Source organism: Neomonachus schauinslandi, chromosome 10, assembly GCF_002201575.2.
Source record: "Neomonachus schauinslandi chromosome 10, ASM220157v2, whole genome shotgun sequence".
NCBI lineage: Eukaryota > Metazoa > Chordata > Mammalia > Carnivora > Phocidae > Neomonachus > Neomonachus schauinslandi.
Window position 1 is genome coordinate 53,420,105 of NC_058412.1, and position 21,778 is coordinate 53,441,882.

The following is a 21,778-nucleotide window of genomic DNA, read 5'->3' on the forward strand; positions in this document are numbered from 1 at the left end:
CATGAGGTAGTCTTTTCTCCATTCTTTTGGATTTAAAAAATAACCTGAAAAATTAATGTTTAATATTTGACTATAAGCCGTAAGTAAAGATAAATCTGTTTTATCACTGGTTAAAAACACAAGTCATTACAACAACCTACAAAGCCCTACCTCATCGCTTTACTACTCACCCTTCCTCTGCTTCCAGCTGCCTTCGCCTCCTGTGCTTCCTGGAGCTTTGGACCTGCTTCTGCTGTGGGCCTTTGTACCATCTCCCCCACCAGAGACCCCACAGCTGATGCCACCAGGTCTGTTCAGGTATGTCCTGGCTCCACGGGGACGACGCTCCTGGCCACCCCACGTGAACAGACTCCTACACCTGCGTCTCCCTTACTCCACTCTTTTTTCTTCCAGAGCATTTTCCCTCTGCTGACAGAATTTACTTAGGTATTTTGTAGATTTGTCTTCCCTGGTTATTGAAATAAAACGAAAACTCCACAAGGGCAGTGATTTCTTTTTCTGTCCCTTGTCCACCAACAGCCTCAACTGTCTAGGATTCTACCTAGCTCTTAAGTGTTTGCTAAGGTTAAACACTTACTTTAAAGACTAATACTTAAATACTTACCAAATGAGTATTTAAATAGGCAGACACTAGTTAAAACAAGCTCTTGCATTTGCAGAACATTGTGGTTTTCTTGGTAAAAACGTTCTTTTACCATATTTCGCCTTCACCCAAACATTGGTAAGGTCTGACTACTTTAACTGAATGCTTATTTGAAAAATAAAATTTTCCTCACATCAACCTTGTGATGTCTTTAGTTTTATAAGCTACAAAAATTAGCCTTTGTTCACAACAGTATCTCCAAACTGCTGCTTCTAAAAACCCCACATACCACCCAGTATTAAGGGTCAGGATTCAGAGCGATTTTGTAAGCTGATTCTTTTAAATACACTCCATAGACAAGAAATGTTTATAAATTTATAAGAAGTTACAAATTTATAAATTCATTTAGGACTGTTTAAACAAGTTCCCAGTAAGAGAATTATAAACTATGCAAATCTTTTATTTAAAGTGAAGTGATAAATTATAATTAATGTGTAAGTATAATTATGGTACTAAATTCAGATATGGGAATTATCCTCAAGTTGCTGCATGTGAGTATTAGCAAACCTTTCTGTTGATGCTTCTGGCTGAGAACAGAAGAAGCGATGGAGGCTTAAAGTGACTGAAAAGTTCTTCTCTTGGTTTCTTATGACCACATGCACAGGACAAGGGCTTTTTCTCTAGAGTCCAAAGACCAGATAAAAAGTCTCTGATTTGAAATCAGAATCGATCTGCTGCTCTGCTAGCCACAGCTCGGATATTGCCATAAACCTTTGATGGAGGATTTCCTGCAGAGGAAAATAAACATATCTATACAAATATACTCAGATATATAGAAGACACATGGAAAGCAGTCTACAACTCTGAAGAGCACATTTTCCAGTGGGTCTCTTTTAAATCAACAAAAGAATCATAAACCATACCCAAACATTCTCCAAAAATACTTTAAATCCTAAGAGTCAAAGACACCAAATTGTCTAAACATTTTATTTTATTTATTTTTTTTTTTTAAAGATTTTATTTATTTATTTGACAGAGAGAGACATAGCGAGAGAGGGAACACAAGCAGGGGGAGGAGGAGAGGGAGAAGCAGACTCCCCGCTGAGCAGGGAGCCTGATGTGGGACTCGATGCTGGGACTCCAGGATCATGACCTGAGCCGAAGGCAGTCGCTTAACCGACTGAGCCACCCAGGCGCCCAAATTGTCTAAATATTTTAAAAAGGAGCTGGTCAGTCAGATCTGGGCACTGATGGAAAATCCCATTTAGAGCAAGCTGCTACAATCCTGTAACTCGTACCAGAAGTTACTGACTTTGCTGCACAGTTTGAAAATAGGACTGGGGCGCCTGGGTGGCTCAGTCGGTTAAATGTCTGACTCCTGGTTTTGGCTCAGGTCGCGATCCCAGGGTCGTCAGATTGAGCCCTGCACTGGGCTCTGCACTCAGTGCAGAGTCTGCTTAAGATTCTTTCCCTCTGTCCCTCCTCCCACTCGCTCATGCTTGCTCGCTCTCTTTCAAATAAATAAAAATAGGACTAAGTGCATCAATTAAGTTGATTGATGGTGATCAGCAGCTCTCTTTTCGTTGAAACCTAAACCACACTGCCTGCTATTCTGGAATGGCTTCACTGCATCTCTGGGGAAAGCAGCAAAGATATAAGCAATATAACCCAATAAACCCCTTCTTTTCTCTAGCAAATTGATGAAATCTAAGCAAAAATATTTTTTTTCCTTTAGGCCCACATTTGCCAACCACTAAGAGCTTCTACTTGCAATCTTTAACATTATGCTTAACTTGAACTGATGTGCAAATGTGGTTTGAGTTCTAAATTCCCTATTTTCTTTCCAGAGAAAACACCCAATGAGTAAATTATTATTACCCAGGATGAGGTTGCAAATGGCAGTTCTTGCCATCTTGATGTTTTGGAAAGAGCCAAGGATGTGAACTTTCCTGCAAGAGAGAATATGGGACGAGTTAGCAACAAAAACATTTCCTTAACTGAATCCCATAATCCAGAAACTCTGGAAAATCATGATAGATACAGATTCCTAAATAAAGATGGTTGCACAACTTTAAGGACACTAAAAATCACTCTGAAGGGGAATTCTATGGTATTTAAATTATATCCCAACAAAAATTAGAAAAGACAAAAAATTTTAAGAAACCAAGAATTTTTTAAGATTCTTGGCTAATAATGGCTACTTGACATCAAGTGAGTGCTTTTTATGTGCTAGGGCTTTATGTGTTCCCATTTAATCCTCACGTGAGCTTTATTAAGGTAGATGGTATTTCCATTTTATAAATGAGGAAAGAAATTTGCAAGAAGTAAAAAATTAGCCTGCCGAAGATTACACATTGGCAGAGCTGGTATTAAGTATCCAGAAATGCAAGTAACACTGTAATTAAAACATCTGGATTTCAACTGCAAAGCTTTCTAAAGGTAATCTAAATTTCTTCACTATTCAGTGAGGATCATCCAGACCCTACAAATAGAAATTCCTGGCTGGCAAACAAGATGGACAATAGTATTTTGCCTTTTTGAGCCCATCTTCCAAAATGTCAGTAAACTAAATTGTCAGTGGGAACATCAAGCAGAGCCCTCTCATCCAGACAGGCTCAGCCATTTCTGGAAGTGGGGACAAAAATGACAAAACCTGTTCAAGATGATCCCTAGATTTTCTTCCCCACTCTGTGTAATCAGGCAACCACCCCCCGTAACTGGCAAAATTATGGGAGGGGAGGCAAGGTGTTCCTCCCTGGGAAAGGTAAAAGACATGGTATCTGGACCAGGGGTACCAGGTACAGCTGAAATAGGAATGCCATGTTAAAAACGGGCGATGGGAAGCAAGTATCTGCACACTGGACGTTGAGACGTCCGACTATCTTCCATAACCAGGCTTCAAAGTCGGGCAGCAAAGAGCCTAGAGAATGCTTCTCTCAGGGAACCTGACCTGCTCAATAAAAAAGACCAAAGGAGGGGCGCCTGGGTGGCTCAGTCGGTTAAGCGGCTGCCTTTGGCTCAGGTCATGATCTCAGGGTCCTGGGATCAAGCCCCAGATCGGGCTCTCTGCTCAGCGGGGAGTCTGCTTCTCACTCTCCATCTATACTCTCCCTCAAATAAATAAATGAAATCTTAAAAAAAAAAAAAGACTAAAAAATACATCAGAAACAGCCTGGCAATCACCCTAAGTGAAGCCTACAGTCATCCGGCATCCCGCCACACTCCAGACCCCATGAGCTCAGGGCTTCTGGTCTGCTCTTTCCTGCCTCACTCGTGTACATCTGGCACACACACACACACAGATCCCCAGACTCTGATGAAAGCATCTACTACAAAAAAAAAGAGGCTACAACCAGCAAGGTGAAGAAAGAGAAACAGAGACTACGGGGAGAAAAGAATGAAAACAGCAAAAACAAAATCAAATCAGTAAGGTCAGAAAAGCTATTTTCATGCACCCATGAATCAAAGGCATGATGTTAAAAAAACCAAATATAAGACTTAGAAGATAGAGTTAGAGAAAGGAATTCCAGATAGAAGGGGGAAAGAAAAGGAAGACCAAAGTAATTCAAGAAAATTTCTGAAAATTGTAGAAAATGAGTTTCTAGTTTCAAAGAGCCCAGTAAGAGGAGTAAAAATAGACCTGCACTAACACATAGCATTATGAAATTTCAGAACACACCGGATGAAGATACTACAACTGCCAGATGGGACGCTCCAAGAATCAGGTATAAAAATGGTGCTGGACCTCTCAATAGCAACACTGAAAGCTACGATATAGCAACGTCTTCAAGATTCTGAATGGACGTGAATTATATAACAGAACTGTATAGTAAGCCAGGAGAGAGGACACCTTTGGAACTAGAAGTTCTCAAATAATGTTAGCTAGCTAAGCTAGCTCCTGGACTATATACGGCACCAAAATAAGGAGTACTTGGGGGGGAGCGTGTGCAAAAATGAATAAAGGGGGTCAAACAGCGTAAACTTCCAGTTAGAAAAGAAGTCCCAGGGATATAATGTACAGCATGTCAAATATAGTCAATAATACTGTGCTACATAGTGGAAAACTGCTAAGAGTAAACCTTAAAAGTTTCCACACACATAAAAACAAATTTGTAACTGTGGTGATGGATGTTAACCAGACGTACTGTGGTGCTCATTTTGCACTACATACAAATATCAAATTAAAAAAGAAAAACAAAAGAACCATCAAGAGTACTCAGGAAAAAGAATCCAACAACCAAGAGATTCAAACAGCAAAAGGGCAAAGGTGAAAGGAGAACCTAGGACGCCAAATGGGCACCAGGCAGAGAGGAGTAGTGCTTCTGAGAAAGCAGGCTCCAGGAGAGGTTGCTCAAATGTTTGATGCATCTGGATGCAACAACATACAGCTTTTTACTGAATTTTACTGATAGTCAGAAAGCACAAACATAAATAAGAATTCTTTTTCAAGTGAAAACAAAGTGGTAAAGGACAGAACAATCACAGTTATCACCTCGCCCAGTGTTAATACACTGAGCACTGACCCTGTATTCAGGTAATGCTAACACTGGTCTTAGAAAACCCAAAATGGGGACGCCTGGGTGGCTCAGTTGGTTAAGCGACTGCCTTCGGCTCAGGTCATGATCCGGAGTTCTGGGATCGAGTCCCGCATCGGGCTCCCTGCTGAGCGGGGAGTCTGCTTCTCCCTCTGACCCTCCCCTCTCTCATGTGTGCGCTCTCTCTCACTCATTCTCTCTCTCTCAAATAAATAAAATCTTTAAAAAAAAAAAAAAGAAAAGAAAACCCAAAATGTACAGGGGACGTAGAGAGGGATAAGTAAACTGGATGTCAGAAGGGCTGAGTACATGGGGTGGAAGTGGGGGGAGAGATGAATAAAAGCTAAATTTTCATCTTTCATGGTAGAAAGTCAATGGTGAAGCTAAAAAAAAAATCAAGAAGCTGGTATATAAACAAGATATTTGAAAATATGGAGATAAATAATTTTTAAAAATTACCTAAAAGAGCTGAAATCAGTTCCTCTGAGGAAGTGGAAATGGAGGTAGACGGAAGAAATCTGGGGCTTGCTCAAGTATGTGTATGTCTAATTTTGATAAAAATCCTTGACAATAGCGCAGGAAAGATGAGAAAACAGTGAGCATACATGAAGTGTGAGTGGTTTTGCTGTCGAAACCACCAAAGTGGTGGGGCAGTGGCCACAACGGTATGGAGGTCTCAGGACATACAGGCAACGTTATCTCCCATCTGATGCACCGAATATATAGGGAATAGTTTTTAGCTTTTTATCTTGCTCACATCATACTGTATTTTACCAGGTTATCAGCAACTCATCAAAAACAACAGTTATGGGTACATACTAGTCCACATTATGGTTACATCATAATAAATGGATGAACATGTGGATTTACAATTAGCCTATTTATACTGAACACTCAAGACAGTATACTCAATTTCAAGTAGTACGTAATTCACTTTGAAAAAAAAGATATAAAAATTCAATAATAGCAACATTATTCATAAGAGCCCCAAACTGAAAACAGCCCAAACGTCCATCAAATGTGAATGGATAAACAAAATGCAATACCTTAACAACAGTACTTGGCGATAAAGAGGAATTACTGACACACCTAACGAAATGGAGAAACTGAAAACAGCATGCTAATTAAAAGAAGTCATACACCAAAGAATGCATACTGTGTATTTCCATTTATATAAATTTCTAGAAAAGGCAAAACCATGACAGAAAGTAGATCAGTGATTGCCTGGGACTGAGGTGGGATCACAGGACTATAGATTTACCCAAAACTCGGGCGCCTGGGTGGCTCAGTTGGTTAAGCGACTGCCTTCGGCTCAGGTCATGATCCTGGAGTCCCGGGATCGAGTCCCGCATCGGGCTCCCTGCTCGGCAGGGAGTCTGCTTCTCCCTCTGACCTTCCCCCCTCTCATGTGTTCTCTCTCTCTCTCTCACTCTCTCAAATAAATGAATAAATAAAATCTTTAAAAAAAAAGATTTACCCAAAACTCACTGAAAAGGATACTAAATAAGGTAATGTTTTTTTATATGTAAATCATACTGCAGTAAAGCTGTTAAAAAAATTAGTTCAACTAGTAAATTTTACGTTAACACTTATCAATATACTTAAAATTTAATACATCACAACATCCATAATTTGATTAGCACATCAGTTACATTTTCAGATTTCTAAATTAAAAGTTTTTAGGGCTACGTATGATACTTTCAAATGTGGTATGCATTTCAAAATATTTTAAAATGTCTAGTTCAGAACAAGCTTTCCTCGTGGCTCCATACTCCCAAGTCCAGGCTCCCCTCACAAAGATCAAAATTATAATAAACCTGTCTTCCAGTAAGAGGGCCATCAACATGGCAGTATCATTATCCCTCGAGTGTAAAAGAGTCTAAAATTTAGGTTCTAAAAAATGGTGAGCCCGAGTTTAGAGCCAAGATAGCATGATTTTTTTATTTTTTTAAAGGTTTTATTTATTTGACAGAAAGACAGCCAGAGAGGGAACACAAGCAGGGGGAGTGGGAGAGGGAGAAGCAGGCTTCCCGCGGAGCAGGGAGCCTGATGCGGGGCTCGATCCCAGGACCCTGGGATCATGACCTGAGCCGAAGGCAGATGCTTAACGACTGAGCCACCCAGGCGCCCCGACAGCATGATTTTAAATAAAATTATTTCTGGGTTTAGCAGCAGGCAGGTCCCTCCTCCTGTCAGTCAACTGCTTCGTTCCCCAACTTCATAGCACATGGTGTTATATAAGCTTGGCGCCATCTGCCAGCAACCCCGACCTGGCCCCGCAGCATCTTCAACCCCCGCCAGGGCTAATCCCAGCTCCACTTCCTGCACCCTTATTCTAAGCCCTTATCTTCTTTCTGTTCACACAGAGCTGCTCTCGAGTTTTTCACCCAACGTGCAATGCTCATCGTCCTTTTATGAAAGGCCTTTATATATAGTTTTAAAATATTTATAGAGTTATACACATATATTTCTTTCTTTAAAAGGAAATTCACAGTGGCATTGAAAACACCCACTCCTTGCTCTCTCCTACTGATTTAAGTAGGAGTCCCCTCTGACACTATTTAAATTTCCATCTGTCGGGGCGCCTGGGTGGCTCAGTTGTTAAGCGCCTGCCTTCGGCTCGGGTCATGGTCCCAGGGTCCTGGGATCGAGCCCTGCATCGGGCTCCCTGCTCAGCGGGGAGTCTGCTTCTCCCTCTCTCACTCCCCCTGCTTGTGTTCCCGCTCTTGCTATCTCTCTATCAAATAAATAAATAAAATCTTAAAATAAATAAATAAATCTTCCCCTATCATGTAACTTCTTTTAATAGTAATTCTTAAACATTCCTTTTTTTTTTTTAATATTTTATTTATTTGAGAGAGAGAGAATGAACATGAAGGGGGGAGGGGCAGAGGGAGAAGCAGGCTCCCGGCTGAGCAGAGAACCCGATGTGGGACTCGATCCCAGGACCCTGGGACCACGACCTGAGCCAAAGGCAGACGCTTAACCGACTGAGCCACCCAGGCACCCGAAACATGTCCTTTATTGCTAACTGAGAAAAAAAATAAGCTAGAATTCCTCAGATTTTCTCAACTAACTTAATCTGCTTTCAAAGTAATTATGTATTTCATCCGGAACCATATACTGACAAAGAGTCAGTGGCAACAATATGCATAAAATACAATCTTTATGACTTTTTGAAACCAGCAAAAAGTCAAATATAAATTATGACAGTAATTTTCTCAAGATCGGATACTTACACATCAGCCAAAACTATCCGTGTCCGTGTCACATTCTCTATGGTGAATTTGGTTTTTCCTCCTTTGCCAGCGATTCTTCCTATTGCCCTTGACAGGTGGTCTCCCTTTAGGGGTTTTACTAAATGAGAGAATCAAGGCCTCAGGAGGCAAGCAATTCCAGCACACCACCCACTCCATAATGAAGTTTAATCACTAACTAAATTTACCTACTAAAAGATACAAAAAATATATATTTTAAAACCTGTTAATTATACAGGTCAACTGATGCTGTTAGAAAGCTAAAAGTCACTTACAATACAAAGTCGGCAGTAGAAAAGTACAACAGTTAATAGGAAAAGACCACCCTGTACTCACCATCTGTAATTTCAAAAGACTCTAGGAAGAGGTCATCCAACCTAATGAGGGCAAGTGCATCCTACAACATAAAAATAAATGCTGTGAAGCCCTTACGTTTAGATACCTGAGAATAACTACTAAGTTAAAATTCACCAGACCTAGAAAACTCAGTTTTTTAAAAAGCCCAAATCCACAGAAACATTCACGGACCCTGGGATCATGACCTGAGCCGAAGGTAACACTTAACCGAGTCACCCAGGTGCCCCTCATATTAAGTGTTTTTAAGCACCTATTTTAGATGTCATGAAATCACTTACCTCCACCTGAAACCCAAGAATAAAGGCTTTCACAAAATCAGCTGCTTTTGTCAAGGCACTAACATCCTTGGTTTCTTTACAAGTCTGTTAAAAAAAAAAAAGGGCACATATTATGGCTGGAGATGAAAATACTCTAATACAACACGAGGACTGATGGCCAGCATATACTCGCCATTACACGCTGATGGTTCCCAATGCACTAACTCCAGGACTAACTACCACGAATGGTTTAAGCAGGGATCTTGTCCTTAAAGGCTCTACTAGATAATTGCAGAAATAGCTACTATTCATAAAATCCCAACCACTAAAAGTGACACGTATCGCAAAGGTGCTTTACACACAACAGCCCTAATCTTCACGTCGACCCTGAATTTTTTTTTTTTTAAGATTTTATTTATTTATTTGACAGAGAGAGACACAGCGAGAGAGGGAACACAAGCAGGGGGAGTGGGAGAGGGAGAAGCAAGCTTCCCACGGAGCAGGGAGCCTGATGCGGGGCTCGATCCCAGTACCCTGGGATCACGACCTGAGCCGAAGGCAGGTGCTCAACAACTGAGCCACCCAGGCGCCCCTCGACCCTGAATATTAAGTAATATAAAAACTTTTATATTTGAGAAAACTGAAGTACTGAAAAGTGAAAAAGGCAGAATTCCGACACAGGTCTGATTCCAAAATTGTCATTTCCATTCTCGCACAAAAACTCAAATTTAGTTGAGGAGACCACGTATTTGACAAATTTCAAACTTCACAGGTTGTGTAATGCACATATAAAACTAGATTCCAGTTCCAATCCTGTATGTGACTTTGGGCAAGTCCCATAGATGCTCCAAGTCTTAGGTTTTCTCATTTGTAAAATAAAAAAGTCGGGGGTGGCGGGGGTCCTTTCAGGACTAACAAGATTCACTTGTTAGTGAATGACTTTGATGACTCTGACTAACCTACTCCTTTGACTCAGTTTCCTCACATCTAAAGGATGGTGATATGACAACTACTTCACAGGCCTGTCTTAAAGATTAAAATGATGTAGTGCACGCCAAAGCACCACTATGTGCCTGGCATCCAGAAGCAGCAACGGGTGTGAGTGGAATCCAAACTGATGCCTCTGCAACACGTAGTAAGACAGCCAAGCACAGTAAGAGTGTAGACTCTGAAGACATGACTGAAACACAGACCAATCCTAAAGGAGAAAGCACTTGAGCTAGACTCCGAGAGATGACTGGAATTGAGGCCAGAAAAGAAAGAGTATGGAGGAGAGGGCTTTCTTCAGATGGCAAAATCCCCCACAGGTATGGACATAAAAAGGTCAGACTTGATGAGATGAACTTGGGTCTTAGCTTCCTACTTAAAAAGCAAGTTCAGGGGCGCCTGAGTGGCTCAGTCGGTTAAGCATCTGCCTTCGGCTCAGGTCATGATCTCAGGGTCCTAGGATCGAGCCCCATAGCAGGGAGTCCGTTTCTCCTTCTCCCCATGGCCTCTCGCTCTCACTCTCTCTCAAATAAATAAATAAATAAATAAAAATCTTTAATAAAAAAAAAGGGCAAGTTCAATCAAAAACTTAACTCTTACCCTTCAGAGATTTTGAAGATACCAGAGTACCATAGTGAAAGCAGTGTGGTCCAGGAAAATTAATCTGGCACTGGCAGAGGAAGGACTGGTGAGAGGAGATTTAAAGCAACGAAGCAAGGGAAACCTCTAAGGAAACAAGACGTTTTGGCACAAAACTACAAGAACCTGAAGAAAAAGGAGTTCTGCCAAGTTCCACATTTTAAACTTTACCAACTATTTAAAGCAGTGCCCCTCTGCTTTATTCCATTATTCTAGTTCAACAGAGATGAGTCTATACCAGTCCTGATGATGGTATAAGAGCCCTCAAAATGGAAGATATAATTAATTTTGGTCATTGATTCTAATATAAAACTGGCACCCAGAAAAGGAAGCCCAAAGTCAATTAACATTGTCTAGCTTTTGAACTGACACCATGAAATGAATATATATGTGTGTGCACAGCAAGCACTTTTATTCCCTATTTACGTATGTCTGTTTATGACCAGCTCTTTACTCAGCCTTGTCTCATTTCAACACAGAACATCATAAAATACATGCACAGGCATAACCAGTATTTTGGTATGACCTTAGGTCCACCTTATGAATTCAACTAATATTTGTGTTGAATGCAGAATTTGAAGACATTCAAGAAGTTCGAACTCACTATACTATTTTAGAAAACCGTATAACGACAATTTAACAAAACAAGTCCCATTAAGGAAAGTCTATTCACTTCTTTTCACCCCTGTAGGAAAAAGAAACCCTAATATATTTGGAAATGGTTGACATTCTCCTTACCCTAATTTCTACATTCCTCGATTTCAAGTTAAACCGTATCTGAAGTCCCAAATGTTCTACAATAGGAGTAAATATCTTCATCCAGTTCTCTTTTAGTGGCGTGTATCTGTTAGCTGGGACTGGAATTTTCCTTGTTTCTTCTTTCCCACCCTACAATAGAAGAACACACAAGTCGGGAGATGTATTGGGATGGAGATGGAGCTGTAAAATGACAGCTCTTCCACAAGAAGCTTTCTTTAACCGAACGAATTAAACTTCGTTCAGGAGAGTCACTTCTTGAAGGCCGTCACCAAAGAACGGCCCCCGCCCTTTCAACATCACCCAGGGACCACCGGCTTTGGCCCCGGCCCCGTTCCTGTCCCACGGTCCCCGCTAGTACCAGGAATCCATCCCCGGCGAGGGGCGGGAAAACCGGCCTCTTCGCGGGCCGGGCCTCCTCCGTGTCCATGGGGCCCGCCTCCCCTCCGTCCCCCGCCGCGGACAGCTGCTCAGCCTGCCGTTTCTTCGCCCGCCGCCCACCCTTGCGGGTGACTTGGGTGAAGCCGTCTTCGGCCCCGGCGCTCTGCATTTCCATCTTCGTTTCCATCCCCAGGAATCTCCAGCTCCAACATGTGCTTCCGGCTAGAACGCGTTCGCCGCTGCACGGCGCAGGCGCGCCTCGCGGGGTCCAGCGTCCGCCAACCAGCCCCAGGGCTCCGCCCCGTTTCCTAAGAAGTCCCGCACAGGGGACCTGAAGCAGGGTTTCGTGCGTTTGCTGGGCATGCAGGGGAGGACATCCTAAAATATGCCTGATTCCTATGGTGCCCCTCTGGCTTCGCCACTCACAGCCGAAACAATTGCCGTCTCCAATATGTGTATGTACGAAAGGCAGTAGGTAAAGACGATAAGCAAGTTTGTGCTGTCCGTGAAGAAAAATCTGGCGTGACTTCAGTAGCGCATCGGGCATTATCTGAGACAACTAAATCCAACTCGCCAGGGCGACAGGGGACGACTACGGCAAGTGGGAGGGGGAAACTGTCGTTAATGTTTGGAGTTTGGTTTCCCGGTTAGTGTTTTGTCAGGCTTTGGGTGTGCTGGTTGGTGCAGGGAGATCGGCTGGACCATGTCGGCCTTCGAGAAGCCTCAGATCATCGCCCATATCCAAAAGGGCCTCAACTACACGGTATTTGACTGTAAGTGGGTGCCCTGCAGCGCCAAGTTTGTGACCATGGGCAACTTCGCACGGGGCACCGGCGTCATTCAACTGTACGAGATCCAGCACGGGGACCTAAAGCTGCTTCGGGAGGTGGGTGCCGGGCGAGACTGCCCAGTTCCAGGCTTTGCCGTTGGTGAGGGGGCGAGTGAGGATTCGGGAGTGGGGGGAGTTTGCATTTCTTTTTGCCCCAGCCTTCGTCCAGCGTCCCCCAAAAGCACAGCTCGAGCTGCGCGGAATCAGCGAAGGTGATCGCAGATTGAGGAATACTGCCGACGTAAAACGCTTTGCTTCGAGTCCTGAATTCTCGGCTGGCCAGTTCATCTGTTCCCTGCTGGCCCCTTCCTGCAGCCACCCCTGCATTCCAGCGTGAGGTCTCTGGGAAGTGACATTAAGACTTCGTCTAAATTCGAGGTTCTTCTAGGCAGTGGGCAGTTGTTTGTGGAGAGTCGCTTTAATTAGGCCTGTGTTAGTAAAATGCTTTTTCGTACAAGCAGAGACAAGGCAGGCATGCACTGCATGTATGCCTGCACTGTAATTGGAGGAGACAACCTAACCATTATTATTTTTTAATATTTTCTTTATTTTTTCATGAGAAACAGAGAGAGAGAGAGAGGTAGAGGCAGAGGAAGAAGCAGGCTCTCAGCGGAGCAGGGAGCCGGATGCGGGGCTCCATCCCAGGACCCTGGGATCACGACCTGAACCAAAGGCAGACGCTTAACGGATTGAGCCATCCAGGCGCCCCTTAACCATTTATTCTTTCAATAAGTTATCAGTTGAATGCCTGGTATTCCCAGGCATATGAATGACAATGTCTCCGGTCTCGTGGGGTTTATTTTCTAGTGGGAGAGAGAATCCGTTAAATTATCACCGACGATGCCTAAGTACAAACCGAGATGAATTCCCTAATATAAAGTTACACGGTTCTGTGAGAGTAAAAACAGATTTGGGATGAGTAGAAGCTAACTAGGCTAAAGTAGGAGTAGAGGAGGAAGAGGTTTCCAGAGGAAACAGCGTCAGTGGAAGCTTGGGAAGGGGAGCAGACTTTGCAAGGTTTGTAGGTCATTTAAAAGATGTACCCCTTTTTAAATGGTACATCACTGAAGGACTTTTAGCTGGGTGTGCCAAGATCAAGTTTGCAAGTTTTGTGATGATCATTAGGGAAAGACTTAGAATAATGATTTTTTAAAAGATTTTATTTATTTACTTGACAGGGAGAGAGACAGCACAAGCAGGGGGAGCAGCAGAGGGAGAGGGAGAAGCAGGCTCTCAGCTGAGCAAGGAGCCCGATGTGGGGCTTGACCCCAGAACCCTGGGATCGCCACCTGAGTCGAAGGCAGAGGCTTAACGGACTGAGCCACCCAGGTGCCCCAGAGAATAATGATGTTAACTAACATTCTTACACTTGTTTTTAAAATGTGTTGATTTTGGGTGATCAGCCATAATCAAGCAGTTAGGGTTGTAATAGTACAGGGAAGGCTCCAGGGATTAAAAACTATGGAGAGAGTCTGCGTGGACGAGATAGGCATTAAACTGGCAGATAAAGGATGAATACAATTTGGACAGGCAAGCTTGGATGAGAAGGTATATAAGATCCCATCTCACTTTAAATTTCTATGAGTGCCAGTTTTCTTGTTCAGTTTGTCTTTTCAAGGCAGGTACTCAGAGTTCCTAAACTTGGCTTGTTCTTTTCCACCTTGCCTTCTGTTGCTCACCAGTTAGCCCACAGGCACCTGTTGCTATTTTAGGGTCCAGTTCAGATTATTATTATTTTTTTTTTAAAGATTTTATTTATTTGACAGCGAGAGAGACAGTGAGAGAGGGAACACAAGCAGCGGGAGTGGGAGAGGGAGAAGCAGGCTTCCCCCGGAGCAGGAAGCCTGATGCGGGGGCTCGATCCCAGGACCCTGGGATCATGACCTGAGCCGAAGGCAGACGCTTAACGACTGAGCCACCCAGGCGCCCCAGTTCAGATTATTTGATTTAGGAAATCCCATCCTGATCCCCACACAAACTTCTTTACACTGCATTCCTCTGGTAATTATTATCTGCTCCAGAAATAAATAATTGTGTCCCATTTATCTCTAATTAGATTGTAAGCTCCTGGAGAGTAAGGATAGTGTCTATCATTAGTGTGGTTTGTAAGGTTCAGCCACTCAATAAATTACTTGTTAAAAGAATGAGTGAATGTATATCTGTAAAAGGATGTAACTTGGGAAATTTAAATACTGATTTGTTGATCATTAGTCAGCTGGCCTCAGGGTTTGAACAAATGGGAGACATTGGAATAGCAGACAGAAACTTACCGGTAAAGTATTAGGAACAAATACCAAATACCATCAAATTTCACCAGAGAGCATTTACCACTTGTGACTTTTTAAAAATAAAATATAATTTGTGTACGTTTAAGGAATACACTTGTTCCACAAAGTGAAATAGTGCCCTTTGTCTCTTATCTATTGGCAACCTACTATTTCAAGATACTATGTGAAAGGACCAAAGATGCTTGAAAGATGAGTCCCTTCTTCTAAAGAGCCTCCTGTCTAAAGAGAGGGTTAAACTAATACAAAAACACTTTTGAGAATTTAGATCGAGTGTGGCTGAGATGGTGCGATGGAAAAGGCTATGGGTATGACAAAGGCTCAGTGATGCGCCACCCTTACTGTGTGTGCATCGGGATCAGCCGAGTGTGTTCTGCTGCTGCTGCTGTTGTTGTTGTTGTGTGTATGTGTGTTTTAAAATATTCATGCCTTGGTCCCACCTTAAGGAATTCTGATGCAGTGGGACTCTTGCGTCTACACTAGAGTGAGGCTTGGGTATCAGTATTTTTAAAACTTCAATTAGGTGATTCTAACAGGCACCAGTGTTGACTACCATTGGGCTAGATGAATTATTGAAATCCTTGATTCTTCACTGTGGGACCACCTCAAGTCATGTGTTCCAAAGCCCATGCATCCAAGGTCAGAATGTGTGAAGGTTGCAAATGGGTCTTCGTTGATGGCTGCCTTCTCTTGTTACTAAAGACAGGGAGTGAGGGCCTTCATGTACAGTTGAGTAGTTTGCTCCATCACACACAGGGTGCAGGGTTCAAGGAAAAGCTGAAATCTATTTCTTTCTCATCAAACTCTGCAAGTGTGAGACTTCCTCATTCTATAAAGAGCAGCTTTTCTCTAATTGGCACAAAGGACTAGGGGTGGCCCTGAAAAATGGAATCATAGTTGTGGATGTTTATACTGTAAAAATTAATAATAAGCTAATAAAGTTCTGCTTTTTTAGCTCCTGTGCCACTGAGTTCACTGCTTGTTACCATTTGGTTGACTAACCCTTTTAATGTTAATTAAAGTAGTGCCAGGATGTGGAGGAGGAAATACTGACAAGCTGTCCTAGACCCACCCACAGACAGAACAAGAATAGCTCTCATGGGAATTATCCATCATGGGCTTCCTTAATCATGTTCACTTACTGTAGCAAAGAAAACTAACAGCTAGGTCAAAAATGACCATCTATGATGTGTCATACAGCAAAAGTTATTAATATATACCAATTTTCTTTGTGGAACACATTTTGTAAAATCTTTTTAGCCAGTTTTTTTTTTTTTTTTTTTTTTTCCTAGCAAGAAAACTTTAAGTAACCCCTGGATTTTTTAAATCTTTCTTTTCAAAGGTAAAATACTTAACCAAAGCAGGGAGGGAGCCTTTTTATTAACTCTAAAAAATTGGCTTCACTCCGATGCCCCTTCTTAAAGGTATTATGATTTCCATGAATATCTTAGCGAAAACACTCCTGCTTCTGTAAGTCCATTTGCCAGCAGAGCTCAGCCCTTCTCAGCAAACTGCAATCCTCACTGTCATGCAGATGTTAAGATGTTTATACATTTGAGGTTTTTTTTTTTTAAGATTTTATTTCTTTATTTGAGAGCGAGTACGAGCGAGGGAGTACAAGGAGGGGGAGCAGCAGAGGGAGAGGGAGAAGCAGACTTCCCACTGAGCAGGGAGCCCAATGCGGGCTCTGCGGGGCTCGATCCCAGGACCCTGGGATCATGACCTGAGCTGAAGGCAGCCGCTTAACCGACTGAGCCACCCAGGTGCCCCTATATTTGAGTTATTTTTTTAATGTTTTTATATTTTGAGTTGAATTTGACTCTTGGCACAGCAGACTACTACTACCTATAAATCTCTATTTATTTTTTTTGGTATAAGGAGAAAAAAGAACATGAGGGAAGCATAAATACCATATATTAACATCTTGTAAAGATATGAATGAAGGTAAAAACCAAAGGACACAAATCTGAAAGTAGGTTCAGTTTGTGACTATACCATTTTCCTCACCAGTCCATTTCAAGGTTGGAACATTTCTTTGGTACTTCTAATGACTCTCAGGTTTATAGAATGGGGGCTACATACTAAACTTTATTTAATTGATTTACATGTAGGTCTGGGGGCAGCCTAGTTTAGTATAAAGAGCTTGGAGTCTCCCTGGCTCTAGGGACCTTGAGCAAGCCCAGTCCTCTGAACCTGTTTCCTCATCTGGAAAGGAGTGTTCCAAATACTTTGCTTGCAGTTGTGTCCTAGTCTGGAAGAACATCTAGAACACATCTGATCTATGTGTTCAATATATGGATGCTGTTTTCATCGCATATAAATGACACCAGAAACTATATGGTGTGTCATGTGAAAACATGGGAGAAATGAGAATATGGACTCCAGCAATGGTTTCTCTCTCCCCAGCACTAGGAATGAGAGGTTAATAATTAAGATATTCATTTATACTTTGATTTAACAAATGTTGAGCACCTACAAGGTTTTTAACAGATGGGACAAGGCCCCATTCTCATGATACTCATTCTAGAAAGGATGGCGGTAGAGAATTGAATAAATAAAATAATTTTATCGGTAAGTGCAATAAAGAAGGTTAAACAAGGTGAGTGATAGTGATTTGGAGGTTCCACTTCAGATTGGAGGAGCAGGGAAAACCTCTTAAAGGAGGTGACATTTAAACTGAAATCTAGATTAGGAGAAGGAAGACATGATGATCTGAGAGAAGAGCAGTTCAGGCAGTGGTAATAGTAAATGCAAATGTTCTGAGGTAGAAATGACTTTGTTGTGTCCGAAGAGCAAAAAAGAAAGCTGCAGATGTGGCTGGAGTGTAGTAGAGAGGAGAGAAGCAGGACATAAGTTCAGAGAATCAAGGCAAGAGTCCAAAGAGCTTTGTACGTTTTGTCTACCACGGGTGTTGGTGCCACTCCTGCGAGTCTGAGCCTCTAAATGTAGATGCATTTTATTTCATTCCATTATATTTCAATAAAGACTGACTTTCAGAATTTGTGCAATGACAAATGTGGAAATACCTAGTATAGGCTCTGTTGTAATAGAGTGGTTCTCAGTTTGGTTTCTTTCCTTTTAAGGTAGGGATTCTCAGATGTGTTCAGGTGCCAGAATGTCTGAACATTGTGGTGCTGTTTTTGGAACTCCATAAAACATTGGAATAGTCAGTTCCAATTCTGCACAAAGAAGCAGTTTTCCAGTAGAAAAATCTGGCTATATTATCATACTGTGGTCTTTATATTACATGTAGTAACCATACATAAATTTTTTAAATCTTCATTTCCAGATTTTCTTACTGGTGTACATTTGTTAATATTTTCTAACAGGCAAGCTAAAAAAAAATCCAAAAAAAAACTTAAGTTTGAGAAAAACATCCATTAGCTGTTTTAAGCTTGTGTGTGTGTGTGTGTGTGTGTGTGTGTGTGTGTAAATTTATGTTGGTACCTGAAGATCAGTGTGTTCCAGGAGCATAGTTTGAGATTCTCTGCTCCAAAGGGTTAAAAGGTGACAGATAAAGAAATCACATGGGGGGAAAGTTTTTGCTTCCCAAGTTTTTATTACCAGGAGTAAAATCTTCAAAGAACTATGTGTGTACTACAGGCACTGAAAGTAGAGGTTAGCTTTTACGGTAAAACTCTTCTGTGGCTTAGGAAGAAGAGATACCCCATCAGAGACCCCAGGGTATAGTGGAATTGTGGGAAGCAGAGTGCTTTAGGTGGTAGAAGAGGAGAAAACGGGAGACCGCTTTTCCCAGGTCTCTGACAAGAATTTTCCTGGTGAGTTAAATCAATACATGATGCAACCTCCCCACAGCTCCTAATCCCCTGAGTCCTTGGAACCATTTCCTATCCATCCTGCTGCTTACTCAAGAGGCCCATCTTCACCCTGTGCCTCCGACTGTGGGAGCTATGACTGGTGACTTCTTGCTTGGTGCACCCAGGCCCAGTGTGAGGCCAATGGAGGAAGGAGCTGGTGTCTGTTTCATGAAGTTGGAACTCTGAATTACTTTAACCATAGAAACTGTGCCCTTATAGTGATTAAGGGCTATACCACTATTGATACATTATTTCAGTTACTTTTATTTGGGGGAAGTGGAGGGTGGGGAGCACATAAGTGATCTGTTGTTGGAAACTACTTTGTTAAATTGACAAAATTTTGATTCTTGGTGTTGCTGTGTTATAAGATAACTTTTATAAAATTGGAAAATACCTGAAATAAATGAATATCAGTTTTCTGAATAACTGAACTATCTTGGACCACAATATGCATTACAAAGAAAAGTAATGATTCTGTGATTTTGTGCTTCTCATCAGTGTGGTCTTTTATGACCATGTTATTATGGATGACTGCATTTGATTACTGGGCAATTCCAAGGAGGCTGTGAATGCTTTCTTATAGACCTGGCTACATAGTAACTGCTAATTTCTCCAGATCCCAAACAATGAGAAAGCTCAACAGGCTGGGAGTTTCCAAAGCCCTGTACCGTATAATATCTTTTGAGTCATGAAAGAAAAGTTTAGTTACCATTTGTGTTAAGTGAATTTTATTTTCTTTTCCTTTGAAAATTGCTATGTATACTCTATATGGAAGTGCCCAGTCAAACATTGGAAGTGTCAGGGAAATTATTTTTTAAATTATATGAAATAGGCTAAACCCAGTAGGAGGGATGAAGATTGGCTCAGGAACTGAAAGGTTATAAGAAGAAATCTCCTAGAAACTGGAGAACTCTGTGGAGAGAAAAAAGAGAAAAAAGTATATCCAGAATATTGTTATGTCAAAAAAAAAAAAAAAGAAAATATATTATGGTCCTCCTTATGTTAAAGCAAACCTATGTATGCTTGTAAATGTGTAGGAAAAGGTCTACAAGGATGGGGATTACTACTGGGGAGCATCAAAGGGAAACTCACTTTTTGATGTTCAGTTTTTTGTTTGAATTTTTATAGGGAACACGTATAACTTTTGTACACACAAAATTTACAGTTTATAAGAGATTAAATAAGAGGAATAGTTTAGGGAGCCTGGGTGGCTCAGTCGTTGGGCGTCTGCCTTCCGCTCGGGTCATGATTCCGGGGTCCTGGGATCGAGTCCCACATCGGGCTCCCTGAGTGGCGGGGGGCCTGCTTCTCCCTCTCCCACTCCCTCTGCTTGTGTTCCTGCTCTCGCTATCTCTGTCAAATAAATAATAAAAAAAAGAGGAATAGTTTTGCCCTGTTGAGTCCAACAGTAAATGGGAGGATATAGGGCCAGAGTATGATGTCATCAGACTTCAGGTAGCGGCCTCATCTGGTTCCATGTTGCCCAGAGTTCCCAGGGTTTAAGGCAGCAGCAGACTCCAGGAGGGACTTCAGTGGCCTGGGCAGGTGGGGTCAGGGTGGGCGGGGGCAGCAGAGAAACGGGAAGCATCAGGAAGTAAAAAGAGATTGGTGGAGGCCCCACAGAGGTGTGGGAGCAGGTGAGAGTAGCATAAGGCATGGACATATGTGGGAGGAGTCAGAGAGGAACTGATATTTTGATTGTAAACTCCTTGAGGGCATGGCCAGTCTCCTTCATGTTTGTATCCTATTCTGCCTAGTTCATTGATTTGTATTTAGTAGGAACTCATTAAAAAAAAATGCTAAATGCCTGAGTTGGGCAAATGTGTAAAGCTGTATGCTTCAAGCACTTTGCCTGTGGCAGGAGGGTTATTATATGATACCATTTCTAAGGACCCTTTTGGTGATATGGTCTATACATGGTTTCCATAAGCCGCATTTCTTTCTTTTTTTTTTTTTTTTTAAAGATTTTATTTATTTGACAGAGAGAGACACAGCGAGAGAGGGAACACAAGCAGAGGGAGTGGGAGAGGGAGAAGCAGGCCTCCCGCAGAGCAGGGAGCCCGACGTGGGGCTCGATCCCAGGACCCCGGGATCATGACCTGAGCCGAAGGCAGATGCTTAATGACTGAGCCACCCAGACACCCCCATAAGCCGCATTTCTTAAATAGTGCATCGGTGTGTGGTTGTTTTACTAATGTGGTTATATGCAATACGGGGAGCAGTTGCTTTTTAAACGTCAAAATACTGGCTAATCCATACCAATAGCAGTGCCGTTGGTACTCACGTGTATACAAATCTCTCTGCATTGATAAGGTCCCAGAGAGAATAGGGACATAAACATTCTCAGTTTATAGGGTTCTGCAGAGAAAACTATAAGAGACACATAAACATTTTTGTTCCTGTAGCCATCTAGAAAGAATAATATCTTCATTATGTTCTCATTTCTACTGAGGATCTTAAGAATAGCACATTAAATGCTAAAATTTTCATATTTGCAAACCAATGGAGATGGTATACTTGTCAGCATTTGAATGTCTCATTAGTGAGATGAGAGGAAAGGCAAAATTAAAACTCATTCTCTTTGACAGTTACATACTTTTAAACTATAGGAAAGTGACTAGAGGAAAATGCGTGATAATTTTGATCAGAAAATGTTTTAATTGCTTTTTTTATTATGTGTCTTATTTAAGTCCCATAATAGAGCCATAAATATCATGAATTATAAATAGCTGCTTACATAAATAATGTATCCTCTCTCCCTCCCTTCTGTCAAGATTGAAAAGGCCAAACCCATTAAATGTGGAACATTTGGTGCAACATCTTTACAGCAGAGATATTTAGCTACTGGAGATTTTGCTGGAAACCTTCATATATGGTAAGATTATTTAATCAATATTAAGACATGAGGTAGGGGCACCTGGGTGGCTCAGTCGTTAAGCGTCTGCCTTTGGCTCAGGTCATGATCCCAGGGTCCTGGGATCGAGCCCCACATCGGGCTCCCTGCTTGGCGGGAAGCCTGCTTCTCCCTCTCCCACTCCCCCTGCTTGTGTTCCCTCTCTCGCTGTGTCTCTCTCTGTCAAATAAATAAAATCTT

General features: G+C 42.0%; 2 protein-coding genes across 3 annotated transcripts in view; one reads left to right on the forward strand and one right to left on the reverse strand.

The window, feature by feature from the left end:
* Positions 1 to 901: 901 nt before the first annotated feature.
* PNO1 (partner of NOB1 homolog) lies at positions 902 to 11,994 on the reverse strand. 2 transcript variants are annotated; one of them, XM_021699149.1, is made up of 7 exons: positions 11,733 to 11,994; positions 11,354 to 11,503; positions 9,011 to 9,094; positions 8,712 to 8,772; positions 8,358 to 8,475; positions 2,462 to 2,532; positions 902 to 1,371 (listed from the first exon to the last, which is right to left on the reverse strand). In XM_021699149.1, the coding sequence occupies exons 1-7, from the start codon at positions 11,937 to 11,939 to the stop codon at positions 1,304 to 1,306; spliced, it is 759 nt and encodes a 252-aa protein (XP_021554824.1). In that variant the 5' UTR covers positions 11,940 to 11,994; the 3' UTR covers positions 902 to 1,303. The 2 variants fall into 2 exon arrangements, with proteins under 2 accessions (XP_021554824.1, XP_021554825.1); XM_021699150.1 differs by lacking the exon at positions 2,462 to 2,532 and having other exon boundaries at positions 998 to 1,371.
* Positions 11,995 to 12,341: 347 nt separating this feature from the next.
* DNAAF10 (dynein axonemal assembly factor 10) overlaps positions 12,342 to 21,778 on the forward strand; it is a 23,098-nt gene continuing 13,661 nt past the window's right edge. Inside the window, exons 1-2 of the mRNA XM_021699160.1 lie at positions 12,342 to 12,638; positions 21,459 to 21,559. Coding sequence (XP_021554835.1) covers positions 12,456 to 12,638; positions 21,459 to 21,559 — 284 coding nt within the window. The 5' untranslated portion in view covers positions 12,342 to 12,455. The remainder of the gene's footprint in view (positions 12,639 to 21,458; positions 21,560 to 21,778) is intronic.